Raw genomic sequence first — 27,821 nt, forward strand, 5'->3', positions numbered from 1 at the left:
CCTTCTGCGCTGTTTAATGGTACCTCCTGTTGTCTAATGTGGCATCATCCAGATGCATGTAGAAAGAGCAAATGGAAGAACATGACTGGTTTATCTGGCTCAACTGTAAGACTCATGTCTCATATTAATTGGTATCTTTTTCATAAATAAAGCTTACTTTAAAATAATTGTGATGTTTATGGATAAGCTGAGATGTCAGATGTGTGAAGTGATTTACAACCTGATTTCAAGGGCCTACTTTGTGAAGGTTATGTGTAACTAATCAAAAAGGAGATAGCCCAGCAACAAAGCTCTGGATTCTGGATTTAGGTACTGCAGTAGAGTGAAGACTCCAGCATTAGGCATGTTTGATCTCAGCATAGTTAATGATTTTGAAGTGAGGTGAGGAGGCAGGTGATACCAAGTTGTCATCCTGTAAGGAGCAATATGCTGAGTGATGAGTCTAGCTCCTCTCCTGCTTGTCAGGAACATGAACATTAAGAGTTGAGGACACATGGAACATGTTTATGTGCTTAGGATCAAGACTGATGTGTTTTCCTGAGAGTATTTGAGTTAACAAGGCTGTATTTTTACATGAGGAATAATACCCATATTTTGCAGGATGCCATGATAGTTATCTATTAAATAGCAATTCCCTATTGCAGAGTGAAGAGGTTTCAGCTGGGAGTAGCTGAAATCTCCAGAACAGTACTCATTAACTTTGTGCCACAGAGGAAGAGTCTAAGAGGGTAGGGAAGGAGAAGATTTTTTTAATAAACATTCTGGGCCACGGCAGCCAGGGATGCAAGATTCATTGCAGGAAGACAAGAAAGGGGTTTAATCTGTAACCAGAAAATAAGACATTCATCTAGTACAGGCAGGTATAGGTTTTCATCCTTGCTGTCAAGATGATTTAGACATTTTACATCAGACTGAACAAAAACTAGAAATAATCTACAGACTAGAAACCACAGTCTTGCCACCTTACCTAAATTAACTGAGTCACAGAAGTCACAGTGTGCTCATGGGAATTAGGAATCCCCTCAGGGTGAGAAGGATTCATACCTACTCCTGCATCTGCAGACTCGTGAAAAAAGGTTACCATTTTCCCCATGTCCTTTGCACGTAATATCATGAAGACATTTCACATGTGTGTAGACTGGGAGATGTGTTCGTATTCAAGCAGGATGCTTTGTGGGCCAAACTTCAGGCATCTCAAGGCTAGGCTTCACTCACTGTTGGAGTTAAATACCTGAGTTCTGTATAGGTCACATTTTAGGAAACAAAGTAGGAAATTTGGTTCTTGTCCATAATGAACAACAAAAGAAGCAATTGCAAGGTAAGTTGTTTAGCTTGTTTAAAATGGGCAAAAGGACTACAGCTGTTTGGTGAAAGAAATACCATGTTTTTAGTGGGATGTTCAGTGCCTGAAAAACATAATTATTTTTATTACCACACGTCTGCCTCCTATAAAGAGCTTGTCTTAAAATGAAGAGAGGGCTGTAAAATAAGGTTGGCAGATATTTGAAACCAGGATGTTTTAATCCATATTAACCCATGCATTTCACATTTTTGAAAAAGTTGAATAATTGCTTCTGTTTTTAAGAAAAGTTCAGGCCTTTTTGCAGCTTTTATCATGCAAATAATCCTATTGTTTCAGTATTATGACTACTCATGTTTAATAAGAACTGCATAGGAATTGCAGATCCACAATCTTTTTATGCTAGCAAACATCATACAGCTTGTTCAAAAATGAGAAGAGGCAGCCATGTTTACTACTTTACAGGCTACTCTTTACAACAATACTCTGAGCTGCACTGTTGTCATATCAATGGTTTTTTAATGCCTTTCTTTAGATTCTGTTTTTTAAAAATCAGAAAATCTCCTTAATACACTGCCTTATAACATTGCCTTGACAATGTTATGTTTTTGGAGCAATAATCAATTCCAAACTGCACTGTTGATGGTTAACAGTGAAAGAGGAGCTGGGAGTGCCAGACAAAATGAGCGTTCACAGACAAACTACATCTTTCAGAATGAATAACACTTCTATTATTTTAATGAAGAAAAGGTTTATAGGATAACATATAAAAATGCAACACTGTTTCCCAGTATTGCTGGTTTATTTTAAACCAGAGCACATAAACAATAATTCTGCATTAAAGTGTGACCACATTCTATCTGGTGATGTCATCTTAGGAAATTTAAGCGTCTTTTACTAGGAGAGGAGGGTAGACAGAAAATGGATTTTGTGCAATATACAAATAAAAACAATCTGTTAGGAAACCTATAAATATATTCCCTTTGTTTTAGAAAACAACAGTAATTTAAAATCTTCTTTCAGTGGGGTGGCCTAAAATTGAAGGAAGATGAATGATTTATTGTGATAAGGGGGCATTCAGTCAATTGGAATTTACACCCCTGCAGCATTCAGCCAATTAAAGTGGGATGGTAGGATTAATAATTGATTAGTGAAATACACTTTTATTCAACAAGTAGAAGATGAAGAATGATTAATTAATGGTGTTTCATTTCATCCCAAGGTGTGCAGAAACAAGAGGTGGTATGTAAAAGGCTGGATGACAACTCCATTGTACAAAACAATTACTGTGACCCTGACAGTAAGCTTCCAGAAAACCAAAGAACCTGCAACACTGAGCCTTGCCCGCCTGAGTAAGTCATTAATCACTAAGATGGACATGTGTTTTGCATACATAGAAAAGTCTTTGTAATCGATAACGAATCCTGTTGATCAAAAGTGTATAAAATTCTGATCTAATATTAAGGTCCTGTCTTACCAGACAGGATATTTGGGGTTGGTTTTTGTTATGTTTTCTTGTTCCTCTGAAATCTTGTTGTGGAAACAGAAGTTGTGGAAAATGCATACTTTGACCTAGAGGAGGTCTGACCTGACTGAGGAACAGTGGTGTTTACACAAAGCACTCAGACATTGTAAGTTTAAAGGTACAGGCAAAACTGTTTCTTAGGTTGTAAGTGTCAGGTGTGGTGAATAGTGCTCAGACTAGAACAGGGGACCATTCTTAAGGCAATAATGACAGAAGAATCTTGAGGTGAGACTGACTTTGCCACAGGTATTTTATTACGTACTAAATGTTTGCCATATTTTTAAGTATATTATATTAAAATTTGAGTTGAAGTGTTCATATGAGAAATGGTAAACATAGAAACTGCTTAGTAGACCAAAGCATTTACTGATAATAAATGAGTATGTTTTTTTTTTTTTTTTGTCAAAACTGTCTCTCCAGGATACTCGGTGCACAGTAATGCTGTGTGATTTTAAAATTAGGTGCTTACTTGGTTACATGTGTTTAGTTTTATTTTTAAAGCTAGCTTTATATATATTGAAAAGATAATTAAAACCACAGCAGCTCATTTGTTAAAAAATGAAATGTTGCAAGGACCTATAGCATAGCTGAGTCTTACTATGAAAGTTGTTTAGAAACAGTTGTGATATTTTGCACTATAAAATAATTTCAGCATGTGCACAGCAGCACCTTCTTATGTTTTGAGACAAACTTGTGGAAAACATGGAAGAGGTACAACACTGTATTGATTCACAAGCTCTGGTTAGTTTTAAGTTTGGTAGTGATCTATAGCTATATTCTAACTGGGCATGAAAATCATTAATGCTGATTAAATGTAGATATTGTACACCATAATAAAGAAATACTGCAATCTCTTTTAAATGTCTCTTAGAAACTGTAAAATTGTAGCGTGAAGGACACTCTGAGGAATGAGAAAAGACTATAATGCATTAAAATCCCAACAGGTCTTCATGAAGCCAGTTTCTTCCTAGAATATCAGCTCTTTCCCTGGTGTGGTGACTGGTTGCAGGATGGCAGAGCAATGTCTTCTACACTTCATCTCACTGTGTCATGCACATACTCATTTGACATAAACAGAAGTGAAGTCATTACACTGCCGTCACCTTGATTGTGTTTGAATGTGAGTGTGCTGTCCCACAAACAGAACTAAAATAGGTCTAAATTGTTGACCCCACAATCTATGTGTAAATATATGTTTACCTTGCGAGGATATGCACATGGATCTGTTTGGATAACAGTGTTTAGCATGGCTATAAGTGCACTAACTAAACTCTCTCACCATGTACCTGAGAGCAGAACTTGGGAAATGGTCATGTTTGGTCAATTCCTTTTTACCAAACACATCTGTATCCCTTCCTTTGTGTGGCTTAACTATTAATAAATTAGCACTTTAAAAAGTAGTGTTAACATAGTTATTCCAAACTAGTTGATTTTTAATTTTTGCACTGACATTATTTAAGAAACAAAACCACAAAAAAAAAAAACAACCCACAAAGTGGAACACTTCTGGATTCTCTGTCCAGTGCAGCAGGGACGTTGATGAACATGGTGAAACTCAAGTCACCAAGATTCAGAAAGTGGGTAGTGTGTGTTAATCAGTATCTGCCTGAATATGTCAGAGCGGTTTAGCCCACATCTGCCTCCATTCTGATGTTCCCCACGGGGTGAATACAAAGTGCCCAGCTTCTAAGGAAGAGTTCTTGATTCCTGGTCCTGTAAGTAGTCTAGAAGAAGGCTGTTCAAATAACAGATAGTTACCCAGAGAAGTTTGACCCTTTTGGCTGGAAGATTTATCACCCAGTAAGACTTACTCTTTACATGAGTGGCCAAATACTTCCTTTTCTAATTAACACAATTCTGCTTTCCTTGTTGTGTACCAAAACTTATGAAAATGTTACTCTAACTGAATTATACTTGATGTCCCTGAGCCGCAGCAAAGTCTATGTTTAATCACAATATTTTGTTTGTTACTACAATAAGTAACTCTTAAAATTCCAGACTTCAAGAAATGATACAGGTAACTGATATTGTTCTATGAATTATGAATAGTACTGTCTTGAAATACAGTATAAACATAAAAGGTACCTGAGAATGTTACTTGAGCAAACCGTAGTACCAACTAAAAATTAACAGTTCAGTCTCTCCAAAGCTCTGAAGAGCTTCTAGTTCTCCCCACTGTGGTAAAAGTAGAAGCTGGGTGGTGAAAAATCACAAATGAATTCTCTTTTGCTGGGAAATTAGTGACATAATATGGCATATTTGTTTGCATCTCTGCATTGATCTAGCTTCATGTTAGAATATATTACACATTCTGTAACACAAGGCAGGGTAGCAGCTTTTTTTTTTTTTTTGACAGAGGCTTCAGAAAATGACAAATCTTATGAGGCAGCTCCAAGCATACCTCTAGGAATATCCAGAGTTTCTGACATGCCTGGCATTTTTGGCATGTTGGCAACATGTGATAGATTACTAGACTTCACCTTCATCCTTTGCAAGGATGTTTCAGGCTAGTGTATCTAATCGACATATGAAATATTGAAGACCAGATGTGCTCGATAATGTGAAGGGATATTTCCAGTGAGTTGAGATGCATTAACCATTTATCAGTAGGGAAAAACAAACCGAAACATTACAGCCTGATTATCAGCTGCTTTAATTTCTGTGGCAGCACAAAGTAATATACTATGCAGCGCTTGACTTCTACTATGTACATAAAATCAGTCAGCAGTTCCCTGTAGCAGCTATCATGCAGTGGTTTAAATTTTTTTAATGTTTGTTGAGGTCTTTTTTTTTAATGGGATTAATTAATATTTTACTAGTGTTTGCTTTACTTTAATAAATAAGAATACTTTGCATTTCAGTATAGCCTTTTATAAAAAAAATAGAAATATTTCATAGTTGGATGAGAATTAACTCTCAGAAAGTCCAATTTTGAGATAAAATTGTCTTATTGTAATGATACTAGAGAGGCAATCATCTTGGCTTTTAACTTGTGCTGTAACCTACAGCAGTGGTTCCCAAACATTTCCAGTAGGAAACCACTTTCAGAGAAATAATTTTAATCAAGTCCAGTACCAACCTACTAAGGTAGCTGCAGTTTTGTCAGGCTCAACACTCCTTTCTAACTATTATAGCCTAGGCTGGAAGTTGCTGCTCTAGAAAAATACAAAGTAGTATTACCATTGGAAGATACGGTTGCAGTGGGGCAAAAATGAAAACATTCAGTAAAAAGATCCGTAAGTTTCTACTTTATTTTGGTGAGAGTACGTGTATTGTTCACAATGATTTGGTTTAGTAATTTAAACTATTTGGATTCTGAGTTTGTACAGCTGTCTACTCTGTTTCTGAAGTGCATTAACTGAGTCTCCTTACTTTTTCTGTCCAGATGGTTTATAGGAGATTGGTCAGAATGCAGTAAGACCTGTGATGGAGGAATGCGTTCACGAACAGTTCTCTGTATCAGAAAGATTGGACCTTCTGAGGAGGAAACACTGGACAGTACCAACTGTTTAACACACCGGCCTATTGAAAAAGAGCCCTGTAACAATCAGTCGTGTCCCCCACAGTGGGTTGCTTTGGACTGGTCAGAAGTAAGGAAATTTTGCTGTGTTAGCTCATTGGTGGGGTGCTTCGGACTGGTCAGAAGGAAATTTTGCTGTGTTAACTCATTGGTAATAGTGGGGGCAAGAGCTCTGACCACTGAATATTAGTGCATTTTCTATCGTGGCTTGCTGAGTAAAGGTTTAATAAGAAATTCCAAACCTCATAGATTTAGTATTGAAGCAGTTTTTTCTTTTTTCTTTCTTTCTATGTTGTCGGTTCTGTTGTTTTGTCAAGCAATTATAACCAGTTTTTATTAATTGCAATAGAAAAATACTAAAATGAAAAATAGAGTAATAAAGTAAAAAAGCCCCAATGAAACAAAGAAAACCCCTAGAATAGCCATTTGGTATGAGATAATTGTCTTAAAGAAAAAAGGAATTTCCCTTTCCATTGTTCTTTGAACTGGCAAATAGCTGGATAGTAGAGGAGATGGTTTAAAATATCGGAAGCCAGAATAAACTTCTTTTTTTTTCCCTTTTTCTGAAGTAACGATGCTGATGTAAAGCATCACCTTTCTTAGCAATATGCCTCAAGAGGCAGACCTGAAAGTTAGTATTCTCTTTATTAAAGAAAGAACATCTTTCATTAGCTATGTCAAGCTTACACTATAGCTTATACTGATTCAAGTATTAAATTTGATGAGTGTGAACCAGTGCAGCTGAAAGGAAACACAGATATATTTGAATGGGACTGCATCGCATGCAAATCAGAGTGCAAAAATGTCTACACTTTTTTCAGATCCTTGCTATCCTGGACTCCCATCTCACTCCACTTTTTATCTCAAGGCACCCTTTGGAGTACTTACATGCTAGGATTTCCTGAGTTTCTATGTCTGTGACCTTGCTGTCAAATGCAGCCGTATCATGTAATTGTTTTCATAAATTGATTACACTGTGTTTTAAAATTAGTTAATTTGGGGGTTTGTCCCATCACTTCTTGGAAAACTATTCCTGCACTTCAATCTTTGAATTGCAAGAACTGTTCTGATGTTCTAGTTCCATGCCAGTTTATACCTTTTTGCTTTTGTTATCTGAAGCAGCCATTCCTCCTTTCCCAGCTTTTATTTGTCAGAAATGAATTAATTGTGATCACATTCTGATTTCATGTTTCAGTTTGAAGTCATGTTTTTGGGAATGGATGACTAGAGTTAAACATCTGTATTATCCCAGAGAAGGTTTCACATGTGCCTCATTCTTTTGTTTCCTGCATCTACTAAAAATACCCATGGCCTACAGCGTATCAGTATACCCTAATTATGCTGCTTCTGTTCCACAGCTATTAGATATTGATTACGTAAAGTCATTTTACACCCTGTTAATATATCCAGATCTTTATCCTCCTTTCTTCATTTCTTCTTGTTTGGTTCGTTTTTGTTTTTGTTTGGAAATGCGTGCTTTTGCATGTCACACTGCCAACATTCACTTAATTTCAATTATTTGTGCTTCATGGTTGTCCAGTTCTTTCTGTAGAGCATACTGCTGTAGCGTCAAGGTCAGTTAGTTACCTGGGCTATCTGATAGTTTCAGTAGTTTCAGAAACACTGAACAACTGAAACTACTCTTATATGACCATCATTAAGTAGACTGAAAGAAATATGAATCAGATCAGTCCTGTGACTGATCCTAGAAGGTATTTGCAGGTAGCATCTCTCAAATCCTAAACTTTACCCAGTTGTCATCCCCCTTTCAAATACTTTACTGAAGCCCACATAGGTTAGAACTGTTCCACTTCCTTTGTCTAAAAAAATGAGACTATTAGAATAAACTGGAATGATCTACCAATTATATACCCATGATTCATTGCATCCCATTTTCTGTGTACTTGCTTGCCTTTAAACAGTCTTTCATTCAGAGTAAATGATAAATCACTGGATACTGTAAAGAAGTTTGATGCGCCTGTAGTGATCTCTTCCATGCACAGATACTTTTAGCTCCAAAAGTTGTTACAGTCTCTGGAAATTCAAAGCATAAAGAAGAACGCCTGCTAGCATCGCTGTGAGCACCCACAGAAGTAATACAGAACACCTCTTACCATAATTTGTTAATACAGGTAATATAGTCCACTAAATCACAGAATGACTGAGGTTGGAAGGGACAGCTGGAGGTCACGTTGTCCAACACCCCCCTGCTCAAGCAGGGCCACCTAGAGCCGGTTACCCAGGAGTGTGTCCTGGCAGCTTTTTAATATCTCCAAGGATGGAGACTCTGTCAGCTATTAGTTAGTAACAGTCTAAGCATTATGGCAGTGCTTAAAAGTAATAATATCTGCGTGTTAAATTACAGTGCTGTGAGCTGCCGTGGAAACTCTTCATCTCCTTGCTGTCTGAATGTCACACTGGTGTAATCTCCATCTGTTCTTCTTAGCTGAAGAAACTTCTTCTTTAGACAATTTTATTATTATACATGTTATTTTTCTTTGAACAAAAGAAAAATGTGTTGATTTGCTGTACTGTTCAGCTGGTTTTGTCCAGTAATGAATTCTGATTGAAATGCCACTTAGTGAGCTTTTGTATCAAAGAAAAATCTTGTAAAATATGTGAACTTCTGAAATTTTTTTATTTTCATTAATTTATCAGCCAGATGCTATTCTGAGTCTCCTTTATTTGTAACAGGTTTTGTTAATAATCATTAATAATTAATAATCTGTCATAAAACAGATAAGTCATTCTCAGACTATACCTCAATTGGTCTCTAGCTTTATTCCGTTTAAGATAACAGATACTTTTTTGAATCAGTTCTATAAAAAGTTGTCAGCTTTATATCCTGAAACCTGTAGAAAAGCGATTTCTTTCAGCAGCTTTTCTCAGTGTAGATCAGCACCTCAAGAAACCTAGAAATGGGACAGTGAATCTTAAAGTGTGTGTTGTTCTACGTGCAGAACAATATTTTTTTACCCCACTGTTAGCCAGCATTTCACACAAGAAGTAGGGCACCAAAATCAAGGCACAAAAGGTATTAAATGGTCCTTGTCCCTACCTGAAAAGGTACAATGTATTGCAGCCCTTTGAAAATTAATCTGACTTAGAGCAGAAAGGAAAGGAATAGAAAGAATTGATGAGTGGGAGGGCGTGTTCAGTTGAAGACTCTGTCGTACCGCGTCTGTGGCACTGATAGTCTGTAAGCTCTTTGCATCAATTATCACAGTACCTTATTTCTGATTGGAATATCTAGGCATCACCCCAGCACTAACAAATAATAGTATCCATATGACAAGTTACAGGGCCATAAATGTATGTTGTCTATATACTGTTGCCCTTTAGTTACCTCCTTAAGGTGTTGCTCACTAATACATCATCCTTAAAGCTATTAACATTGGCACCCTCATAAGAAGCTTCAACAACTTTTTAAGGCCTTCATATCCAGCCTTTTGTACAGCAGGAGTGTGAGTGTGTTATAATTTTTGAACAAAATAATTCTAAAGATTCAAGCTCTGCTAAGCTTCTGGTTGTGATGGTGTTTAATCAGGATTGTGAAAAAGTGCCAGCTTCTTCCTGGTATGAATTTTGCCTGATGTAGCTTGGCAAACTGTCTTGACTGATGATACCATTTTAATATAACAAGAATAATAGCTTTTTTTTTTTTCCATTCAGTGTTCCCAGAAATATAATGTATTAAAATCCATATAGTAATATACATGTAAACATTTGTAGATAAGTGTTTATATGATTTTCTGACAGAAGCATGAAAATGCAAGCAAGAGTGAACTCGAAAAGTGAAAAGTTGAGTAATGCTTCCATTGAAACCAATGGTAAACCTTGTTACTTTTCTTTGGAGAGCTAGTTTTGAAGTTTTGTTTTCATACTCAAAACAAGCAATACGTAATACATATTAAACAGTTATACAACTCTTATATGCTAATGCACTTGTTGAGCATCAGTATAGTCACACTTTTTTTTTAGTCTTCAATGGTGATTGACAAGAAATTCTGGATCTTTTTGGTCAGAGAAACAAAAACATTTTGTAAACATAGAAATTAAATAAAGTCTTAGGAGAATGTAAAAGTGCTTTCACCAAATAGTAATTAAAGCTAACAGTATCTTGCCCAGTGGAATGTAGTCATTCTCAGGTAACATCAGTTTTGTCATAAGATTTTTCACATTTTGCAATAGTTGAGCTTTGACTGAATTTCTGCCCACTGTAAATTACCTTTTTATATTTTTCCAGATAATGAAATAAACTAGCAAAAATAATCTAAGGATTTCTTGAGAAGAACCTTATCAGACAAGCACATTTACTTTGCATTCGTATTACTGTTAGTCATGACTTCCACTGAGTGAGTCAAAAAATCTAGAAGCATTTTGCAATGGAAGACACTTTTTCCTGTTTTTGTTTGTCTGAGTAATTAGTCTTGCTTTTGCTTTGGAGACATACATTTTTTGTTACATTCTACTGATGCTTTTTATTTTTGGTGATTCAGTGTTATTGTAGGCAACCTGTTTCCTTACTTTACTTTCATTTCTGGGGACCAGGTATAGTCTATCTTATATAGTGGAATTTTGACTATCACTCCAAAACAGTGATTTTTTTAAGGGGTGTTGTTTTTTTCTGATACCAGTAGCTGAAAGAAGATTTCTCTCAAATGGCAGTTTAGACATAGATAAAAGAATGTGTCTTCAAGCAGGACTAGAAAATTGATGCACCTAAACTCAAATTTTGATCCTGAAACTCCTGCTTGTTTGCTAAGACTTTCTCGAGGTTATGAAACAGCATAAGCACATTGGGTTTTGACATTTTTGACAAGGCCCTTTCAACCTTGTCTCTTTTCTGTTTGTTTTTGACAGAATGCTCAATCACTGAGAAGACATTGAGCGCAAATGATTTTTTAGCACTCAACTAGAAAGGGGCATTTGGTTCTAGTTCCTGCTTAAGTTATGTATTTTACATGAAACATTTTTGGGAGAAAATACATGCAACATTCCATGGAATTTGGACCAGAACTGAGGACTACTGCTCATGATGCTGACGACTTCACATTCGTTGTCATTCTTTTTTGGTTGCTATTTAGCTTTAATATTCTTTTTTTGCTGTTCAGCCAGAGAGAGAGAGATCTTTCTCTTACTTTCCTCCTTCCTCAAGTTTTCAAGTAGGCAGGTACTCAGGGTACACAAGATTTGGGTTTAAAGCCATTTCATTGTGAGGACGATTGAACTTGGCTATTCTGTATCAGAATTCTTAACACTGAACTTCTGTAGATAAGGAGGCAGTACCTTGATAGGAAAGGATGGAATAGGATAGGAAAGCAGAAGTTCAGTTTTAAGTAAAGAGATTGTATACCCCTTTTGCCATTCTGGATTATAAACTCCAAATGGAGGACCCATCTCTTTGGAGCCCAGTTTAAGATCCTAAATCTAATGAGAAATAAGATTTAGGATAAACCTGTCTATTCTGTATTGACTAGTTTAGGTGGCTCCCACTGAGAGATTTTCTTAAAGGTCTTATTTTGAGGTATGTATATATACACACACACACCCCTTTACATATATATATATAGGGAATATCAGTACCTTACATAGTACTGTGGAGATATTTTAATATTTCTTTAAATTAGGCACAGATGCTTCAGGATTAGGCATACAAAAGTGAAGTTTGGATCACTCGTCATTTTTTTAAAAATGAATCATAAGGGTTTTTCTTTTTTCCCCACTTACATACTGACTTGGTTTGGGTGTGTGTAAGGCCTTTGGTGTGCAACCTCTTGGATATTGCTTCAGTTTCACATAGTATTTCCCAGATAATGTTTTGTCTCTAAAGCTGCTTTCATATGAAAGGCAGTTCTACTCTTGACAGATTTAGCATAATCTGTATGTAAGGTTTGTGCTATCACAAACTGATTCTGGTTCAAATACTGCAGATATGCTTATGGGATAAAGGTTAACATACCCATAGGGAATTCTAAAACTGTGCTTGCAAAATCTCCTGGTCAGATGTCAGATGTTAGAGGAGCTGATTTGGGGAAGGTCTTGAGTTTTGATTTTGTTAGCATTTGTCTCTTCCTCAGTCTGCAGTTGTGCTAGTGTAAATGACAGTTAATAGTCAATAGCAAAAAGGAAGGAGAAGGAGGAGGACACCAATATGAAGAAAGAGGAGGAAAAGCAGAGGTCATCAGACCTACTTCTTTTCAAATTACTGTTCTGTTATCTGCTTGCTGTTAGAACAAGCAGAGGAATGATAAAATGAGGAAAAACAATAACTGTGTGAAAAGAGAATTAAAATTTAAATAGGAAATGAGAGAAAAGCATGCACTGTAGAAAAGGGTACAGTATTTCTGTCTGAATAGGCTGGTTTCTGTGGAGTCCAGTAAAGCATCTGTCTTCCCATACATTTGAGAAAAAATGTGTTCATGGTAGCTCAGTAGTCTGTAAGTGAGATTGAAAAAGACTGTACTAATGTTGTATTAAGAACAGATAGTTCTACTTTTAATTTCTGAATTGCACACTCAAGTTTGTCTCATAATAGTGCTACATGTGGCAGACCTTTCTACCCTGCAGCAAAGTGCTTTTCTTAAATTTAACCTAAAGGCTTTTATATATAAAAGTGAATAGTAACATGATAGCCTAAATTTAAGTAGCAAAGGAAATCTACTTTTATCAAATAAAATCTTGAACTTAATAAAGCAATCATCAGTCAGGTTGTTTGTGTTTTTAAACATTTTAAAATTATCATCTTCGGAAAATCGTAGTTCTAGTTTAATTATAAGACCATAAATATATTCTCCTGTTTTCCATAATAACTCTCCTGACACTTTTATTGTTTTTTTACTGAGATTTTCACTCTTTGTTTCCATCAATGTTTTTTCAGTGCACACCAAAGTGTGGCCCAGGATTCAAACACCGAATTGTGCTGTGCAAAAGCAGTGATCTTTTAAAAACTTTTCCAACTGCACAATGCCAAGAGGAAAGTAAGCCACCAGTCCGCATCCGCTGTAGTTTAGGCCGATGTCCTCCTCCTCGCTGGGTTACTGGAGACTGGGGACAGGTAAGACAGTTCATATAAATATTTATTGTAGTTAGTCTCCTACATAGCAACTTCTAAGGATAAAATGTCACTGGAAATTAGAGATGGTTCCCATGACTGAAACAAAAGCTTCTCCCCTGTTTCTCAGATTGAAATGTGATTCTGAATGACAGTTGTCTGCTGAACTATAAAAGATTTGCTGACAGTCACCTAGTTTCTACTGGATGAGTTTCTGTATGCATTTTTAAAAAAATTAATTAGTCCTTATTTCAGGTTTTTTGGAAGCAGATTTTCCGATATAGCAATGTTGCAGGGTTTAGTATTTTTAAAACACATTTAACTTCCTAGAAGAGAGAAACATGATGGGTATACGAAGCCCATACCTATTTTAGTGAGCTAGATATATATATCTCCACCAAAAACCTTTTAGATCTATATAATTTTACAAAAAGTATGCAGAATTACCAGACAGGGAGCTAAATTGTTACGGGACAGGCTGAATAGTGCTGCCATTATGCAATGTTTCTAAACTATACTGAGTTTCCTTCTTTCTTTGTGTTTTTCCATCTCAATTATGATCAATGGCCTGTTTTGAAAATAATAAATGAATGTTTCAGTTTCTAAGTTTGCTGCGTAATTTGCCACTGATGAAAACAAAACACTTTAGCTTAACTAACCAGGGAACAGTAATTTGTAGTATTACAGTCCAATTGGCTTTTCTTTTGTGGTAGTTGTTATGTTAAATTGATATTGTACTAAACCCACTGTTTAGTTATAGAAATTAAAAAATGTTCTGAAACAGCAAACTATTTTTGTTTGAAAGATAGTTTCCTTTTTCCTTAAAAAAAAAGTCCTCTAGCAGGTTTGAATTCTTGTTCTCCTTGGTTTTTCTTCTTTATTCTAAAGTGATTATTTCTCTCTTGAAAACATGCTCTTAAACTCAGACATGATATATGAAATAGGTTAGATTATAGTCTTATACCTCAAATCTGAACTGCTCAGGGAGCCAACATTGTACTGTGTTTTACTTTCTTTGAAAGACAAGTGCTCGCAAGTGTCAAAAAAGAAGAATTCTAAACTATTTTATGAAAATAGTCTTCTGCATTAACCAGATCTCCTCAGATGCCTGTCTTCTTTGAAATTTGTGCATGTTACTGCTCCTGATTGCTTTCCTGTTATTTCATAACTAAAAATTACTAATTACTTTTTTATCTTATTTTTAGTGTTCTGCACAGTGTGGTCTTGGGCAACAGATGAGAACAGTACAGTGCCTCTCATACACTGGACAAGCATCCAGTGAGTGTCCAGAAACACTTAGACCTCCATCAATGCAGCAGTGTGAAAGTAAATGTGACAGTACTCCCATTTCCAACACCGAAGGTAAGTTTTCCATCTTAATATAATTTATTCTGGAAAGAGTAGTGACATGGTCAGTATTTCTGCATTAATTATTAGTAAAAGTCTACATGAAATCATCTCTCCAACTGTGAATGAATTTTTTACAGTTATTTTGTAATTAGTCATTGTAGTTCAAAGGTGAACTCAATGAAAACCTAAATACAGGTTCTTTATTTAAAAAAACACCCTTAAAAATATATAGCATAAATCATGGATGACATACTATTGGTTTATGTCATTAATTTTCCAGTGTCTTTATTGGTTCAATGGAAATGTCCATAATAGCAGGGGGAGTGTGACATACTTCTCATCCACTGACCTTCAATCTGCTCCATTAGTGGTTAACATAACAGTGTAGAGGCAAAAATAGTTATTAGATGTTCATTGAAAGACTGAGACCACAGATTTAATACTACACAGTGCTACAAGCCTGTTCTTATAATTTCACTTACTTGTCATCTTCTTCCAATTAACTTTCAATTTCTTGGATTTATAATACCTGTTTGAAATAATTACAGTATTTTTTACATGATACAGTCTAATTTAATCAGACTATTAGCTTGCTTCATCATAACACATTTTTGCTAGAGGTTATATTAGATAATAATGTCAAAATAAGCTTATTAATGTCTATTAATAAGGAATTGCTGCCTTCAAAGTAGAATTAGAGTGCTAAGCAGTAAAAACTCCTGTTTCCTCACTGATTGTAGAAATGTAGAATAGTTGCTTGTCAGATGAGTACATTTTGTTTTGCGTGGAAGGGAAAAAGGAATAAAAAATTACCAAAACATATATGTCCAAAAATCAAGAAAGATTGCAGAGCAATAGTGGTTCTTTTAAAATTATTATACCCTAAATTTTTATATTCCCTATATTTTGAATATTTGACCAGAATGTCACTAACACTGCTCCTTTTAACATAACTAATCTCTGTGCAGTATGTAATGGAGTATCCTTTACACAGGTTCTCCAACTAGCAGGAGTTTAATATCCTATTTATATGGAACAAACACTCTGACTTTAAATTTTTTTAAAAAGGCAAATTTATGCTACTGTCCACCCGGACTTGGTGGTCATTTAATACCTACTGTATCCATTCAGGTTCATGCCATAGATTCAAAGTTCTCATAAAAGTCTGTCAAATGGAGAAGTCTGTGATGAAATGGTAACATACTAAAATCTTCAGAGAAATACACTGATGATTCAGTGTACGAGCACCATAATTTACTTCTTGGAAGTTTTAATTTTAAATAGAGGCTTATCGTCCCATGTTGTCATTTGAAAAACATCTTCATAGTAGAATTTTCCTTGGTTATTTTGATTTCCATTTTTATGTTCAGTACTCTCAAGTAATCTTTACATGACGATTATCAATCTAGAAAACTTTTGGGCCTTTAAAGCTCATAGGCTAAACGATATTTTATTTTCTAATGCGGATGTTGACTTTTTCCAAAGTAAGGAAGGTAATAAGGTACTTATAAGCAGGCATGATTTAGTCCCCGTCTCCTCTTCGTTTCAAGATGACAAGGCCATGTTGTTATTTGTAGTCATAACATTAGTAATTCTTTAATATTGTCAGGAAAATATGCTCATCTCCTAAAATGAATACAATCAAGGGTTTTCTCTGTGTGATCTGTATACACTGAGTGGCTGTGCACTTCTTTATGGTGGAGCTGTGCAGGGTGACTATGAAAAGTAAGCCTGTTGGTAATAGTGTTTCTCAGGGACCTACAGCTTTGCTGAAAAATTTTTGGGATTCACAAAGAGAAAATGTCGAAAATCACTTACATAGTATTCCAGATGGACTTCAGCTCTTTGGCCTGCTCTCTGAGTGGACCAGGCATGAGCCAGTTCCTTACTGACAGCCATGCAACCTCATTAGTGCAGTTAGGAAGAATTGAAAGGAAAAAGATACAGCACAATTTCTTCCCATAGGTACAGTTCCCAACATGTTGCCACTTAGCATCCCATTTTTGCTTATGTCGCACATTGAAGGTATTTACTGGAAACCACAAGTGATTAAGTGGCTCAAATGGCTCAAAAGTAAATGTAATCTCAAAGTTTATTTAATAATTTAAAGTACCTACATCCTTTCAGAAGAATCTTGGTGCAATCCATGAAATACTAAGGGTGCCCTGTCCCAAAATTAGACAAAAATTTTGTCTCCAAGGTATTTTTTTAATACTTTCGCAAGTATTTATTAAATATGTATTCTACTTTATACACATTCCAGAGCTGCTATTAATTACTGAATATAAGAAGGACAAACTGAGATTTTGCAGAATAATGTGCATATATTGCATGTTTTCTGCCTTAAAAATATCCTCTTGGAGACAGGAGGATCATCTTGGACATCTCTTATGTTAGTAAAGTGTTAGCCTTTAAACAGAGAGATGTATCCTTTTCAGCATACTGGAGGTCATAGAAAGCTTGTAAGATTTCCATAACTAACTAAAATCTAAAGAGCACAACTTTTTTTGGAAAGATAATACTTTCTAAGAAATAAATACTTGAGTTCTGGTATTTTCTTGTGAATGTATTTGTGAGAGGGGCATACTGTGCCTGTACGCTCGCTTCTGTCTCTCTACAGGTGCGGTGGGATGTGAACTGTGTGTCAGTATTTGGGTTTCCGGGAAGGAGATGTGTCTTTCAGAGGAAGGGTTCTGACCCTTGAGAGCACATGTGGGTAGCAGAGCATACCTGCTTGCATGCAGAGACTTTATCCACATGCCATCTAGTAGCACTGCCTCATGCTTTGGGCCCCATTGTGAGGCAAAAGCAACCTGAGCAACACGTTGGTTTGCATCAGGGTCAGACTAGCGCAGAGGATTCCCTTCCTGTCCCAAACCCCAGCAAACCTCCTGATTCCCTTTCACTTTACAAACTCTGGTGCTTGCAGATGATGGAACCCATTCAGCAATTTCTGGGCAATTTAATTTTGCTAACCCAAGATAAAAACATACTGGTTTTGAGGAAGCTTGAGCCACTCTGCAGTATAATGATAACGTTGTTAAAGTTTGGAAGCATCGCTTTAGGGAAAGTACAGGTTGTTTACATGAAATAAGAGTAAAAATTTCAGGGATATAGAAATAGGAAAATAATGTTATGATATGCCTTCTCACATTTTACATCTGCTTTAGCTCTTTGTTTTCTTTAAACTCTTCACTGGTGATTTAGAATACTGTAGGTGGGGTTTTGCCAGGCTGCCACGGATGAGGGTAACATTGCATTTGCTGCTGGAAGTGAACTACAGGCAGCATGTACCACACAATTTGAAATGTATTCAGAATTATTTTATTCTTTTAAGTGTATGTATGTCTGAATGTCTGAATATGTATGAGTCTGGACTGCTAAAGGCCATCTGAAACTCCATCTGAAAAACTATTTTATCTATTTTGATGTCTTTTCATTTTTCCTTCTATTTTGTGTGATTGTGTGATTTCCTTGTCTTTTTGGTCCTTTTAGCTGAAGGCACCGTGATATTCTGTGATTTTATTACTGTAACATGGTACTTAATATCACAATATTGTCTGTTCTAGCCACAAAGTTCAGGAAGGGAGAGTTTAATACATGTAGCTTACTGAAACTTATTAACAGTACTTACTAGGAACAAAAAAGGCTCTGCTAAACCCCTTCCGTTCACCACAGTCCTATGAAGAATAGGTTACTTCATCAGCCACCATATCTATTTCAAAAGTGATTTTTAAAACAGAAGTTGTGGGCAACTTCCAGAATATTATCTCACTGCTGTCCAAACGGCATTGGCTGAACAGGGCCTAGTTTTAGTCAAGAGGAAGAGTAACTTAAGGAAACATGAAATAGGGTAATTTCAAATCCTGCTTTTAGCAAAAATGCAGTTAGTGGCTTTACCTGTATTTAGTTAAATGCAGTGGATATGAGGGCTATTTTGGGGATTGAGTGAACTTTTAACATCTCGTCAAGATTAAGTGAACCTTTTTATTCCTCACTTAATTTATAATTCACCATCTGTCTCTCCTATATTCCCAGTTTTCACAAACACAAGGACCTGAAATATTTTGGAAGATATTTGATCTCTTTTGGAAAGAGTTGGTGAAACTCAGTGAAACACAGTGACCATGTGCAGTTGCTGATAGGGAAATATGTCTGTTTCAACCAGCTACCCCCAGTGTATTTTCTCCTCGCATCCAATTCTGTTTCCAGATTGAGAATTAAAAATAAGAAAAGTTGTATGTAAAACATTGGGTAGGTGAAGTAAAAAAATTGCAATGAAAGCACACTGTTTCTGTGTTAATGAGATGAAAAATTTAAATCATTCCATGCCTCTACTTATCTAGCTAAAAGCATGCCCATTGCCATTAACAGATAGACTGTTTAGTACAGACCCTGAAGTTCAGCCTCATTAATGATTTCTTAGGTTCAAAACCTGAAAATTCTCATCTGCACTTAACTTGCTACTACATTGTACCTGCAACATGAATGCCCTATCCGTAATTAGCTGTTCCAGAGCAAAAATAATGTATTAGGAGATTGCCTGCAGAAGAAGGACAAATAGGAGTAGCTGAATGATTGTACGTGTTGATTGTGTTTGTTTTACTATTACTTTTTTCTTTTCTTTTGTGTTTGGTGTGTCTGTTGTCTCTTTTATATTTGACTTACAAACATCTTGACGTCAAGGACAGTTGTTCTGTCAGGCTTTGGAGCAACAGAAGCCTGGCCTCCAGTCTTCACTTCTAGATATCAAATCAATACAAAATACAATAATGGTCAAAGTACTGCCAGTTCATCTGCTTTTTATTCATATTTTCTTTATAGATTTTCTAATTTGAGAAAGATTGTAGGAGGAAGCCAGTATCAAATGCAACCTTAAAAGAGTAAAAACATATACAGCATTATTTTGAGACAAATAATTTTCTGAGAAATTAATCTAATTTCATTCTTCCCGCACTTAATTTTTGTAATTCAAACTTGTGGGGTTTACTTTTTCTCCATATTCATCTCTTCCATCTTTCCATGTGTGAAGCAAAGCTCCTTGCCAAAGTCCTATTTTAATATCAGTCTGGAAAGAACTATGCAAATGCTTTTAACTAAAAACACCATCTATTACAGTATTTACCCCAGTGCAAAGGAAATCTGCAGCAGCAGTATCTGAGCTGTAGAACCTGAGTGAACCCTTGAGCTCTCAGATACAGCTGTATCTCCAGCTGTATCAGAACAAGAACTGGGCACGGGCCAAGCTGTTCCATTCCCTGTTCCCACCTTCTTTCTAAAGAAAGCAAGCTGAACCGGAGGAGAACCACAGCATATTCCAGCAGTGCTCCTGTAATGTACTCCTACAAGTCACTTTAGGTACAACCTGTGTGGAATGGAAAAGAAGGAATCCTTCCTCCATGTGATTGAGCTCTTTTTCTTGCTGCCTGGGAGAGTTACCTGCCAGTATGACAAAGGCTGCCAAGGCAGTAAGCCCAGCACATAGGGAAAACAACTATGAAAAAAAGCTCTTACATGTCTATTAGAGGCATAAAAATGGCCTTTCCTTCTCCATGAAAGAAATTGTGGATGTATGGAACCAAGCCTAAAGTATAATCCACCATTCAGTCCAGTCACTGAACTCACGCTGTTGGTGCCTTCATTCATAACACTTGTTTTCTCCATCCCTGTTAGCTGCAATGCACATTCTATTTCAAGGATTCTTAAAAATCCAGGGGCGTGGTACAAAGTAGAGTGTATTGTGTTAGATTTTGGGTAACCTCTCATGGATGGCTAAAATAACTCCTGAGAAAGAAGCTATTGAGAAAAGTATTGTAAGAAAAATTACTCACATTTCCTAACTGTCTAAAGTGATAATTTATCCCAATAAATAATAATTCTTCCAAGGCAAAGTAGCGACACTTCTAAATGTTTGGGAGGGAAGCCCTGCAAATATTTTTATGGCTTTTTAAAATATGTTATGTGCACTAGTTGGGACTAGAAAGAGTAGTTATAAAGAGGGCAAGGTGGATGGATAGACAAGCAGCATGTTAAATCTCAAATTTCCTTTGTACTTTAATTTCTGTTTCTGATATTTTTCTCTTTAATGCTCTTAATTATTAGAGTGCAAAGATGTGAACAAAGTGGCATATTGCCCGCTGGTGCTGAAGTTCAAGTTCTGCAGTCGAGCATACTTCAGACAGATGTGCTGCAAGACCTGCCAAGGACACTGACCCACAGAAAGCACAAGAATGTGCCTTGTTATTATCATTGTGGAAGAGTGTCTGTCGAAGAGAGCCACACAGCGGAATGAGATTGACGTCCTTGCAAATGCATTACCCTGTGGAAAACGTAACCACTGGTCAGCCCCAGCTGACAGGATTTCAATATTATTTTAACTTCTGTGAAGTGGGATTTATTAATCCGAAGTGCTGGACACAGTATAAGGAGGGCATGCCAAATTGGAAAGATCCACACAACACATATAGAATAGCTTACTGTGGAACATTTGTGTTCTTTTGACTAAATACAATAGTCTGTTTACCTCCTTGGACCATTAAAATAATTTTTATTACGGACTTAGCAATGACACTGAATCCATTTGTATTTAAAACTGTTTAAAATGTAGCTGTTATGACTTAGTCTACTATGGAAGTAAAGAAGAATCAAAAAAATGTTAAGTCATAGCTTAAAAATGTTAACTATTTTATCTCACAACACAGCACCACAATTTAAATTATAATATGAGCTTGGAAATGTTATTTAAGGAGCAGAAATTTTTTAAAAAAATATATTTTTCCTTCATTCCACCGGATTCCCTTTGAGTAATCCGTATTTCCTGAACACTGCTGTGAGCCATATATAAAGCTATACTACATAGAACAACCATGAGGGACTCAGTTTTAAGAGGTGCAACAGTTATTGCAGTGGTGCATGAAATACAAGTGTGCTATGAAATGAAATGAAGTCTGTGTTGCAGGTTTATAGTCATCTTACCATTGTACAAGTGAAGCTGAGATTTCCACTGAAAGGGAACATATTTCAGTATCATGGAGGAGGCAGACTCCCAACAGTGGTGAAGACCATACTGCCAGCTCCTTCACTACTAACATACAGGTTTCTTAGAACTTACACTTTGACTCCAGCTCACTTTTGTTTTCAACACCAGCCACAAAGAAGGAACAACTTTGTGGACATCTAGATCAGGTTTACGTGTTACTTTTGATTCTCCAAAACTAAGGGATTCCAGGGCAAAAGATAAGCCTACTGTGTAATAGCAACAATCCTTTGTGAAGCTGAAAGTTAAAATGGATTCCAAATGTTCCCTTCTTTTATACTATAGTAGAAGGGGGTTTTTAATGAGGAAGAATACAAATACATGAATGTGCAGTTCAGGAAACCACATCCGAGTGGGCAGGGATTACAACCAAAGAATAAACAACTTGTGGAGGTATGTAGGTTCTGTTCAAATGAGAAGTCAAAAGTGTGCTTGAGCCAAGAGGCCTGTTGGACTATCAGGAGTAAGGCACACTGGAAAAGGGTGGCTAGAATGAAGTCTGGCCACCTTCACCTAAATTGCCAGGTACATATTTAAAGCTGGACTATATTTAGTGCTAGAGGCAGCTTTCAGCATGAGAGTGGAACAAACTCATGCCTCTGGATTAGTATCTAGATGCCTTAACTATATTCTGCTGCCATACTCCACTTATTTTGTATTATCATATTTTTAATGTTCACCAAATACTTTGTATTTTTAAATGTGAAAACAAACTACTTAGGCAAGTCACATTCAAGAATCTACCGTAAAAAAGATTAATTGTTGTGCTCCTCTTACCCTTCACTTTTCAGTAACAGACTCAACAAGGAGATAAAGAAAGTAGGTACTTGTTTATATTAATATGTCGTACTTGAACACTTGCATTTTGCAGCAGGTACTTGATGAATGTCCTATGTCCAACTATGCCTCCTCTGTTGTAGTGCAATTAAAATTATGTGAACAATAACATGTTACAAATTCTAACTCAAATAGCACTTTTTTAAAAAAAGTACTCTTTTCAGTGAAAAATAATTTCAAAGTATCATGAGATTGAGGTGTACCAGTGTATTTTCCCATAATAAGCCAAATGTGTTGCACACTATTTCCTAATGTGAATTAACATGGAACAATAGATATTGTTAACAGGATTCATACTATGAAATCCCCCCAACATGTTGACAATCTATCCGTGGGTTTTTGTGTAGCCCACATATTCATGACCATCAGACTCCTGTCATCTGCTACCTCTTGCCAGTATTTCCACTTCCGTACGCCTGTGACCAGTGGAATTCATTTTCAGTTGGCTTGCATGTATTCACATATGCTTATCTGCTGCTCTCCTCACCATGTAAACAGCTCCTGTTAAAACTGATACCAATAGGTAAAAAACCCCCAATCTTTGGGAGTTGCACATGGGGATTAAGGGCGATATGTAGTCCTTCTTTGTTAAGTGAATCGACTTTCTATATCCTTTTGACAAAACACCTTGGTGCTAGCATGCCCTGGCTAGGTCAAAAATATGATGAAAGGGAAAGGGGTTGCTATGATGTTCCCTAAGCAAGAGGCCTCTTTGTATCAGGGTCTGGTTTTCTCCGGGGCATGACTTTGTCTATCAGCTAATGTGTCTTCTCAGCTAACAAGAAAAGGGTTTTCTATGTATTCAAAAGAAACCTTCTTTTTTTACCTCACTTAGGTCTTAAAATTACTTAAAATTGTAAGGAGTGTTTCCAAAGACACATTTTGCTCTCTTACTGGTGCTAGAACACCAGGGAGTCTGATGTTTACTCTGCAGCGTAACAGCACTGAGTTTGGAATTTAAAGTACTCCCTGGAGCAACGTTGAATTGTATTGTTAAAGGGAACAAAACACAGAATGTATGTGGATTTACAAAATAAGCAACGCTTCAGACTAAGACCGAAAAATGAAACCTAACTCAAAGAAAAATAACTGTTTTCCACAGCACAGTTCATTGCTGCTGCTGCTACACTGTAGCCATCTATATAATCTAAGCTAAATAGTGTTGTATTCCTAAATAGTGACAGAAGGACTATTTGTGTAGGCCATAAATATGATAGGCCTGGAATCAAATAGTAGGATACGCAATGCAGAAATCAATCTAGTGCCAGTACGTCCACTGAGCAATGCTATCAGCTGAAGAAGATCAAAACAGAAAGAAAAATCTAGAGATTAACCGCTCAAGGTGTATACACCCCGAAATAGTCCATTTCATTAGGAACTTTGTAATGGAGTGAATGTCACATAGATATCCTTAATAATACAGACTGAAATTACCTTTGTATTATTGTGATTAGTTGCTTATTATTTTATACTCAGTATTAATGTGGTACACTGTTACTTTATTATTATTATTTTGCTTTTGTAAATTATATTCTAATTTATTGTCATGTTTCTTAACACTTGTTCTACATGCATTCTCCTGCTTGTAATGAAAACAAAAATATTGTAACACTTGATGCAGTGAAGTTCCACACCAGGCACAGATTTGTTTTTAATATAGATAATTTAGTAAAATAAAACTGCAGCTTTTAAGAATGATACCCATGGTACAGTTGTCTGTTCCCTGACTTACAGTTACTAGAATTCTGTATGCTTAACATTTTCTTCATCAGGTGCATCAAAATATGTATAAGATGTTTTCTTTCAAGTAACATCTATATGTTATGCTAGAATCCTGTCCTTGGCAGCAGTGATGTTTGTCATATATAAGCAAAACAAAAAGAAAAGTCAAGAACATGGTCATGTACATTATTAGCTAATATTTTATCCTAAGCAATAATGTAGATCAAGAATGAAATTAATGGCAGCAAAAATATCCTGTATTTCTTGGAATTATTTCATTAACAGCCAGTCAATAATAATAATTTAAAATGTCCTTCTTGCATTGAGCTTTTAAGGTTTTATCTGAAGTTTATCTGAAGCCATGATGTTTTTAAATATAAAGAAGGAAGTAATTTCAGAAGGCTTGGTGCTTAGGTCACTATTGCTAAGTGTTCCTTCTTTTCTTACCTGGTTCAGTAAAGATACCTTCTGGAAATCTCTGACCAAGTCCTGTGAAATATTTCTTATTTCTCAGTTAAAATCTAGTTTCTGGTTTAATGAAAATAATCACTCTACTGTTACGAGTAAGATGTTAGAATAGAGAGAACCTTAAATATTTTGATAAGGTGTTTATTAGTTTTTGTTATTATTTTTTATTCTATTTACAAATGAGAATTCAAAAAAACAATTACCATTTTTAAAGGTATGGGTATGTCTGCCTGTGCTCTATCACAAAGTTTTATTGCCCTACAGATCAGAATTTAAAGATGGAGTAGTCTTAGTAAATAACACAGTCTAATAACAGTTTTCTGTGTCATTTCAAAACTCTGTTGACTTTCCTCCCATATGCTCACACTACAACTTATTACCTGATAGATTTCCCACTGTTGTTCAGTTTTCAGTATTATTCTTTCCCTGACCCTGGAGCATTTGTGTTTTGGATTATAGTGACAAACTGGGTACACTGAAACAGATGCTGTTGTGTTTCCCTCTCTTTCCTTCCTCCTGCTACCTTACACCTAACATCACCTATGCTGCCTATAGAACTCCTGGCACACAAAATTCCCTTCAGTCTTCTTAAAATGCAGTCTTCCTGTGACTGAACTTCATTCTGCAGCCAACCCTGCTGTTAAAATTCTCTGTTACACTTTCTCAGTTTATTTCCTGAGGAAATGGACACCATTTTACCTGAGATACTTGCTTTTACTTTCTCTGGTTTCTCTTGCTATGCCCCACAACTGTTCCCTCATCAGTAAACTCCCTGTTCTCTCTGAAGCTGTCTGATCTACAAGAATCTACTTTAAAATATCTTCTGTAGAATGCTGAACTGGCCTTGGTTATTTTGCTGACTTCTTTATTGTTATTATTTTTTATTACTAGAAACTAAGATCCTGGACTCTTCTGTGGAGGTTTACTGCAATAGACTTTGGATGAGTCCTGTGAGCCTCATCTGGAGTCAGTCAGTCATCAATCTAAGAGTCAAGAGAAGGCCATTACTAAGCTGAGGCTGTCATTCTGTGAGAAGTGACACCCTATCTGGCTGTCTTCCCTTCACCACAAACAACAATTAGATGGAAGGGATGGATCATGTCTTCTGTGTGGTCCCTCCAGTCTTGTCCTAGACAGGATGGTGTGAGAGCACTTGCATGCAGTAATCCAGATGGAATCCTAAACAGATTTATAGGGCCTCAGTCAGCCACAGAACAAGGAAGGTTTGCTACAGCACGAGTGACTTGGTAGTTTCCCAAGTGTATCTGGCCCAGCTGAAGGGGGAGTTCATGTTCAGTTTAGGAAACTGAGCCACTCAGAATGGGTTATGGTGTGCATATAAGGATACTGCGTCCCTTAAACTGGCATATCACCTAAGCACCACACGTCATTTATTTTTTTCTACTTCTGCACAGGACTGACATTTTCGTTGAGCTGGACAGGCTACAGGACACATACTTTATGCTCAGGGCTCATATAGCCAGTCAGAAAATCACTCAAATCTGACCTGGAAAGGATATAAATATGTATTTCTGCATTAAGACTGGGAAGATGCTATCTCTACAAGAAGGCCTTTTCAGAGAAGACCTAGCAAGATCACTGGATAAATAATCACACTTCTTTAGTAACCCTGTTTGGAACAAATTCATGGGATCACAGCTTGAGAGAGAAAGGAAGTGTTCTGGAAGCTAGAAGTGAAGGCTCAGCCAGAGAGTGCTCCAGGCTTCAGTTGCTATGACCACCCAGAGGGATTAGATTTAGCCTGGCTGATAAGGGATAAACCATGGCTTTTGGAAATTGGATTTCTTCAGCGCTAAGCACATCAAAATCAGTGTATTTGTTTACTCTTTCCCCACTCCCCCTTGACATCAAAGTCTTTATAACTGTATACACTCTTGCAATGTTTATTGTGTAACATAATTATCGTTCATATTGTTTGAAAACCTATCTCGCAGTATGATTTATCTTTTTCAGTGAAGATCAGTCGTCTGTGTAGGATTAAAGGTCTCCCTCCCTTTGGAAGCAGGTTGGTACTGAGTAGCACTTTGTCTGCAAGTAAGCTGAGGTAACATTCTGCTTGTGTGGGAACGTCTTCCAGTTACATCTTTATGTAAAGACATGGACCCTGGAATTTCAGGAGACAAACTTAAGCTGAGAGTGCATGTTAAGTTATTGCCACATTTGTTCTGAAGCCAGCTGTGCTTTATAAAGCAAATAATTTCTCAGAAGTAAAGTGCGCTTAATAGGATCACTGTCTTCTAACATGTTTGAATACTGATCAGAGACAGGGTCAGGGCCTCGTGCACGTACATGTGTTTGAAAAATTTGCAGTCCATTTCCGGGATGCTCTCTTTCATTCCTCAGAATTCACTCACTGGGATAGGACTTCTCTCCATCATCTTCTCCCTCTGGTGACTGCTGCTCCTCTTTCTCACTGCTTTCACACATCTGTGGATCTCCAGTGTACTGTACTGCTATCTTTGATCTGATATTTCAATGTCAATGCTATTAGAAGTTTTCACATCTGTAACAACACTGTTGTATGTTAAATATGCTAATTTTTGACTGGTTTTGTGAATTATTTATAGAAGTGTAAAAACTCATATAAAACCTAAATAAGAATTTAAAGAAACAGATGCTGAAGATGCATTAAAATATTGGGTTTTTTTTTCAAATAAGATACCAGATAAAGATAGCTTTTCACATTTTTTCTACTGCAATAATCAAAGACCCCCTTGAGATGCTTTTTACAATTATGAAAAAAACTTAGTTAGGAGCAAATATAAACAGAGGGAACTGATCCTCTATTTTGGTTTCTCAGATTCTCTTTCACATTTAGCCTTTGCTGTTGAAATGCGTTATCAAAACAAGACCTTCTGGAGTAAAAAGGAATCTCAGACATCTCGTTTGGCCTTTCTGGCTCAAAGTTTCCCTAGAAGTTTATTTACCTAAGATAAAGTTACATTGTTGAAACCATCCTGTCAATTAGCAGATAACATTTGACTTCAG

General features: G+C 36.4%; 1 protein-coding gene across 2 annotated transcripts in view; it reads left to right on the top strand.

The window, feature by feature from the left end:
- The window catches only part of ADAMTS6 (ADAM metallopeptidase with thrombospondin type 1 motif 6), a 153,473-nt gene extending 132,483 nt beyond the window's left edge, over window positions 1–20,990 (top strand). For both annotated transcript variants that reach the window (XM_086479195.1, XM_086479196.1), the window contains exons 20-24: window positions 2,523–2,652; window positions 6,211–6,415; window positions 13,226–13,402; window positions 14,605–14,761; window positions 20,852–20,990. In XM_086479195.1, coding sequence (XP_086335321.1) covers window positions 2,523–2,652; window positions 6,211–6,415; window positions 13,226–13,402; window positions 14,605–14,761; window positions 20,852–20,961 — 779 coding nt within the window. In that variant the 3' untranslated portion in view covers window positions 20,962–20,990. The remainder of the gene's footprint in view (window positions 1–2,522; window positions 2,653–6,210; window positions 6,416–13,225; window positions 13,403–14,604; window positions 14,762–20,851) is intronic.
- The last annotated feature ends 6,831 nt before the right edge of the window (window positions 20,991–27,821 follow it).

This window comes from Leptosomus discolor, chromosome Z (assembly GCF_034619465.1).
Source record: "Leptosomus discolor isolate bLepDis1 chromosome Z, bLepDis1.hap2, whole genome shotgun sequence".
Taxonomy (NCBI): domain Eukaryota; kingdom Metazoa; phylum Chordata; class Aves; order Leptosomiformes; family Leptosomidae; genus Leptosomus; species Leptosomus discolor.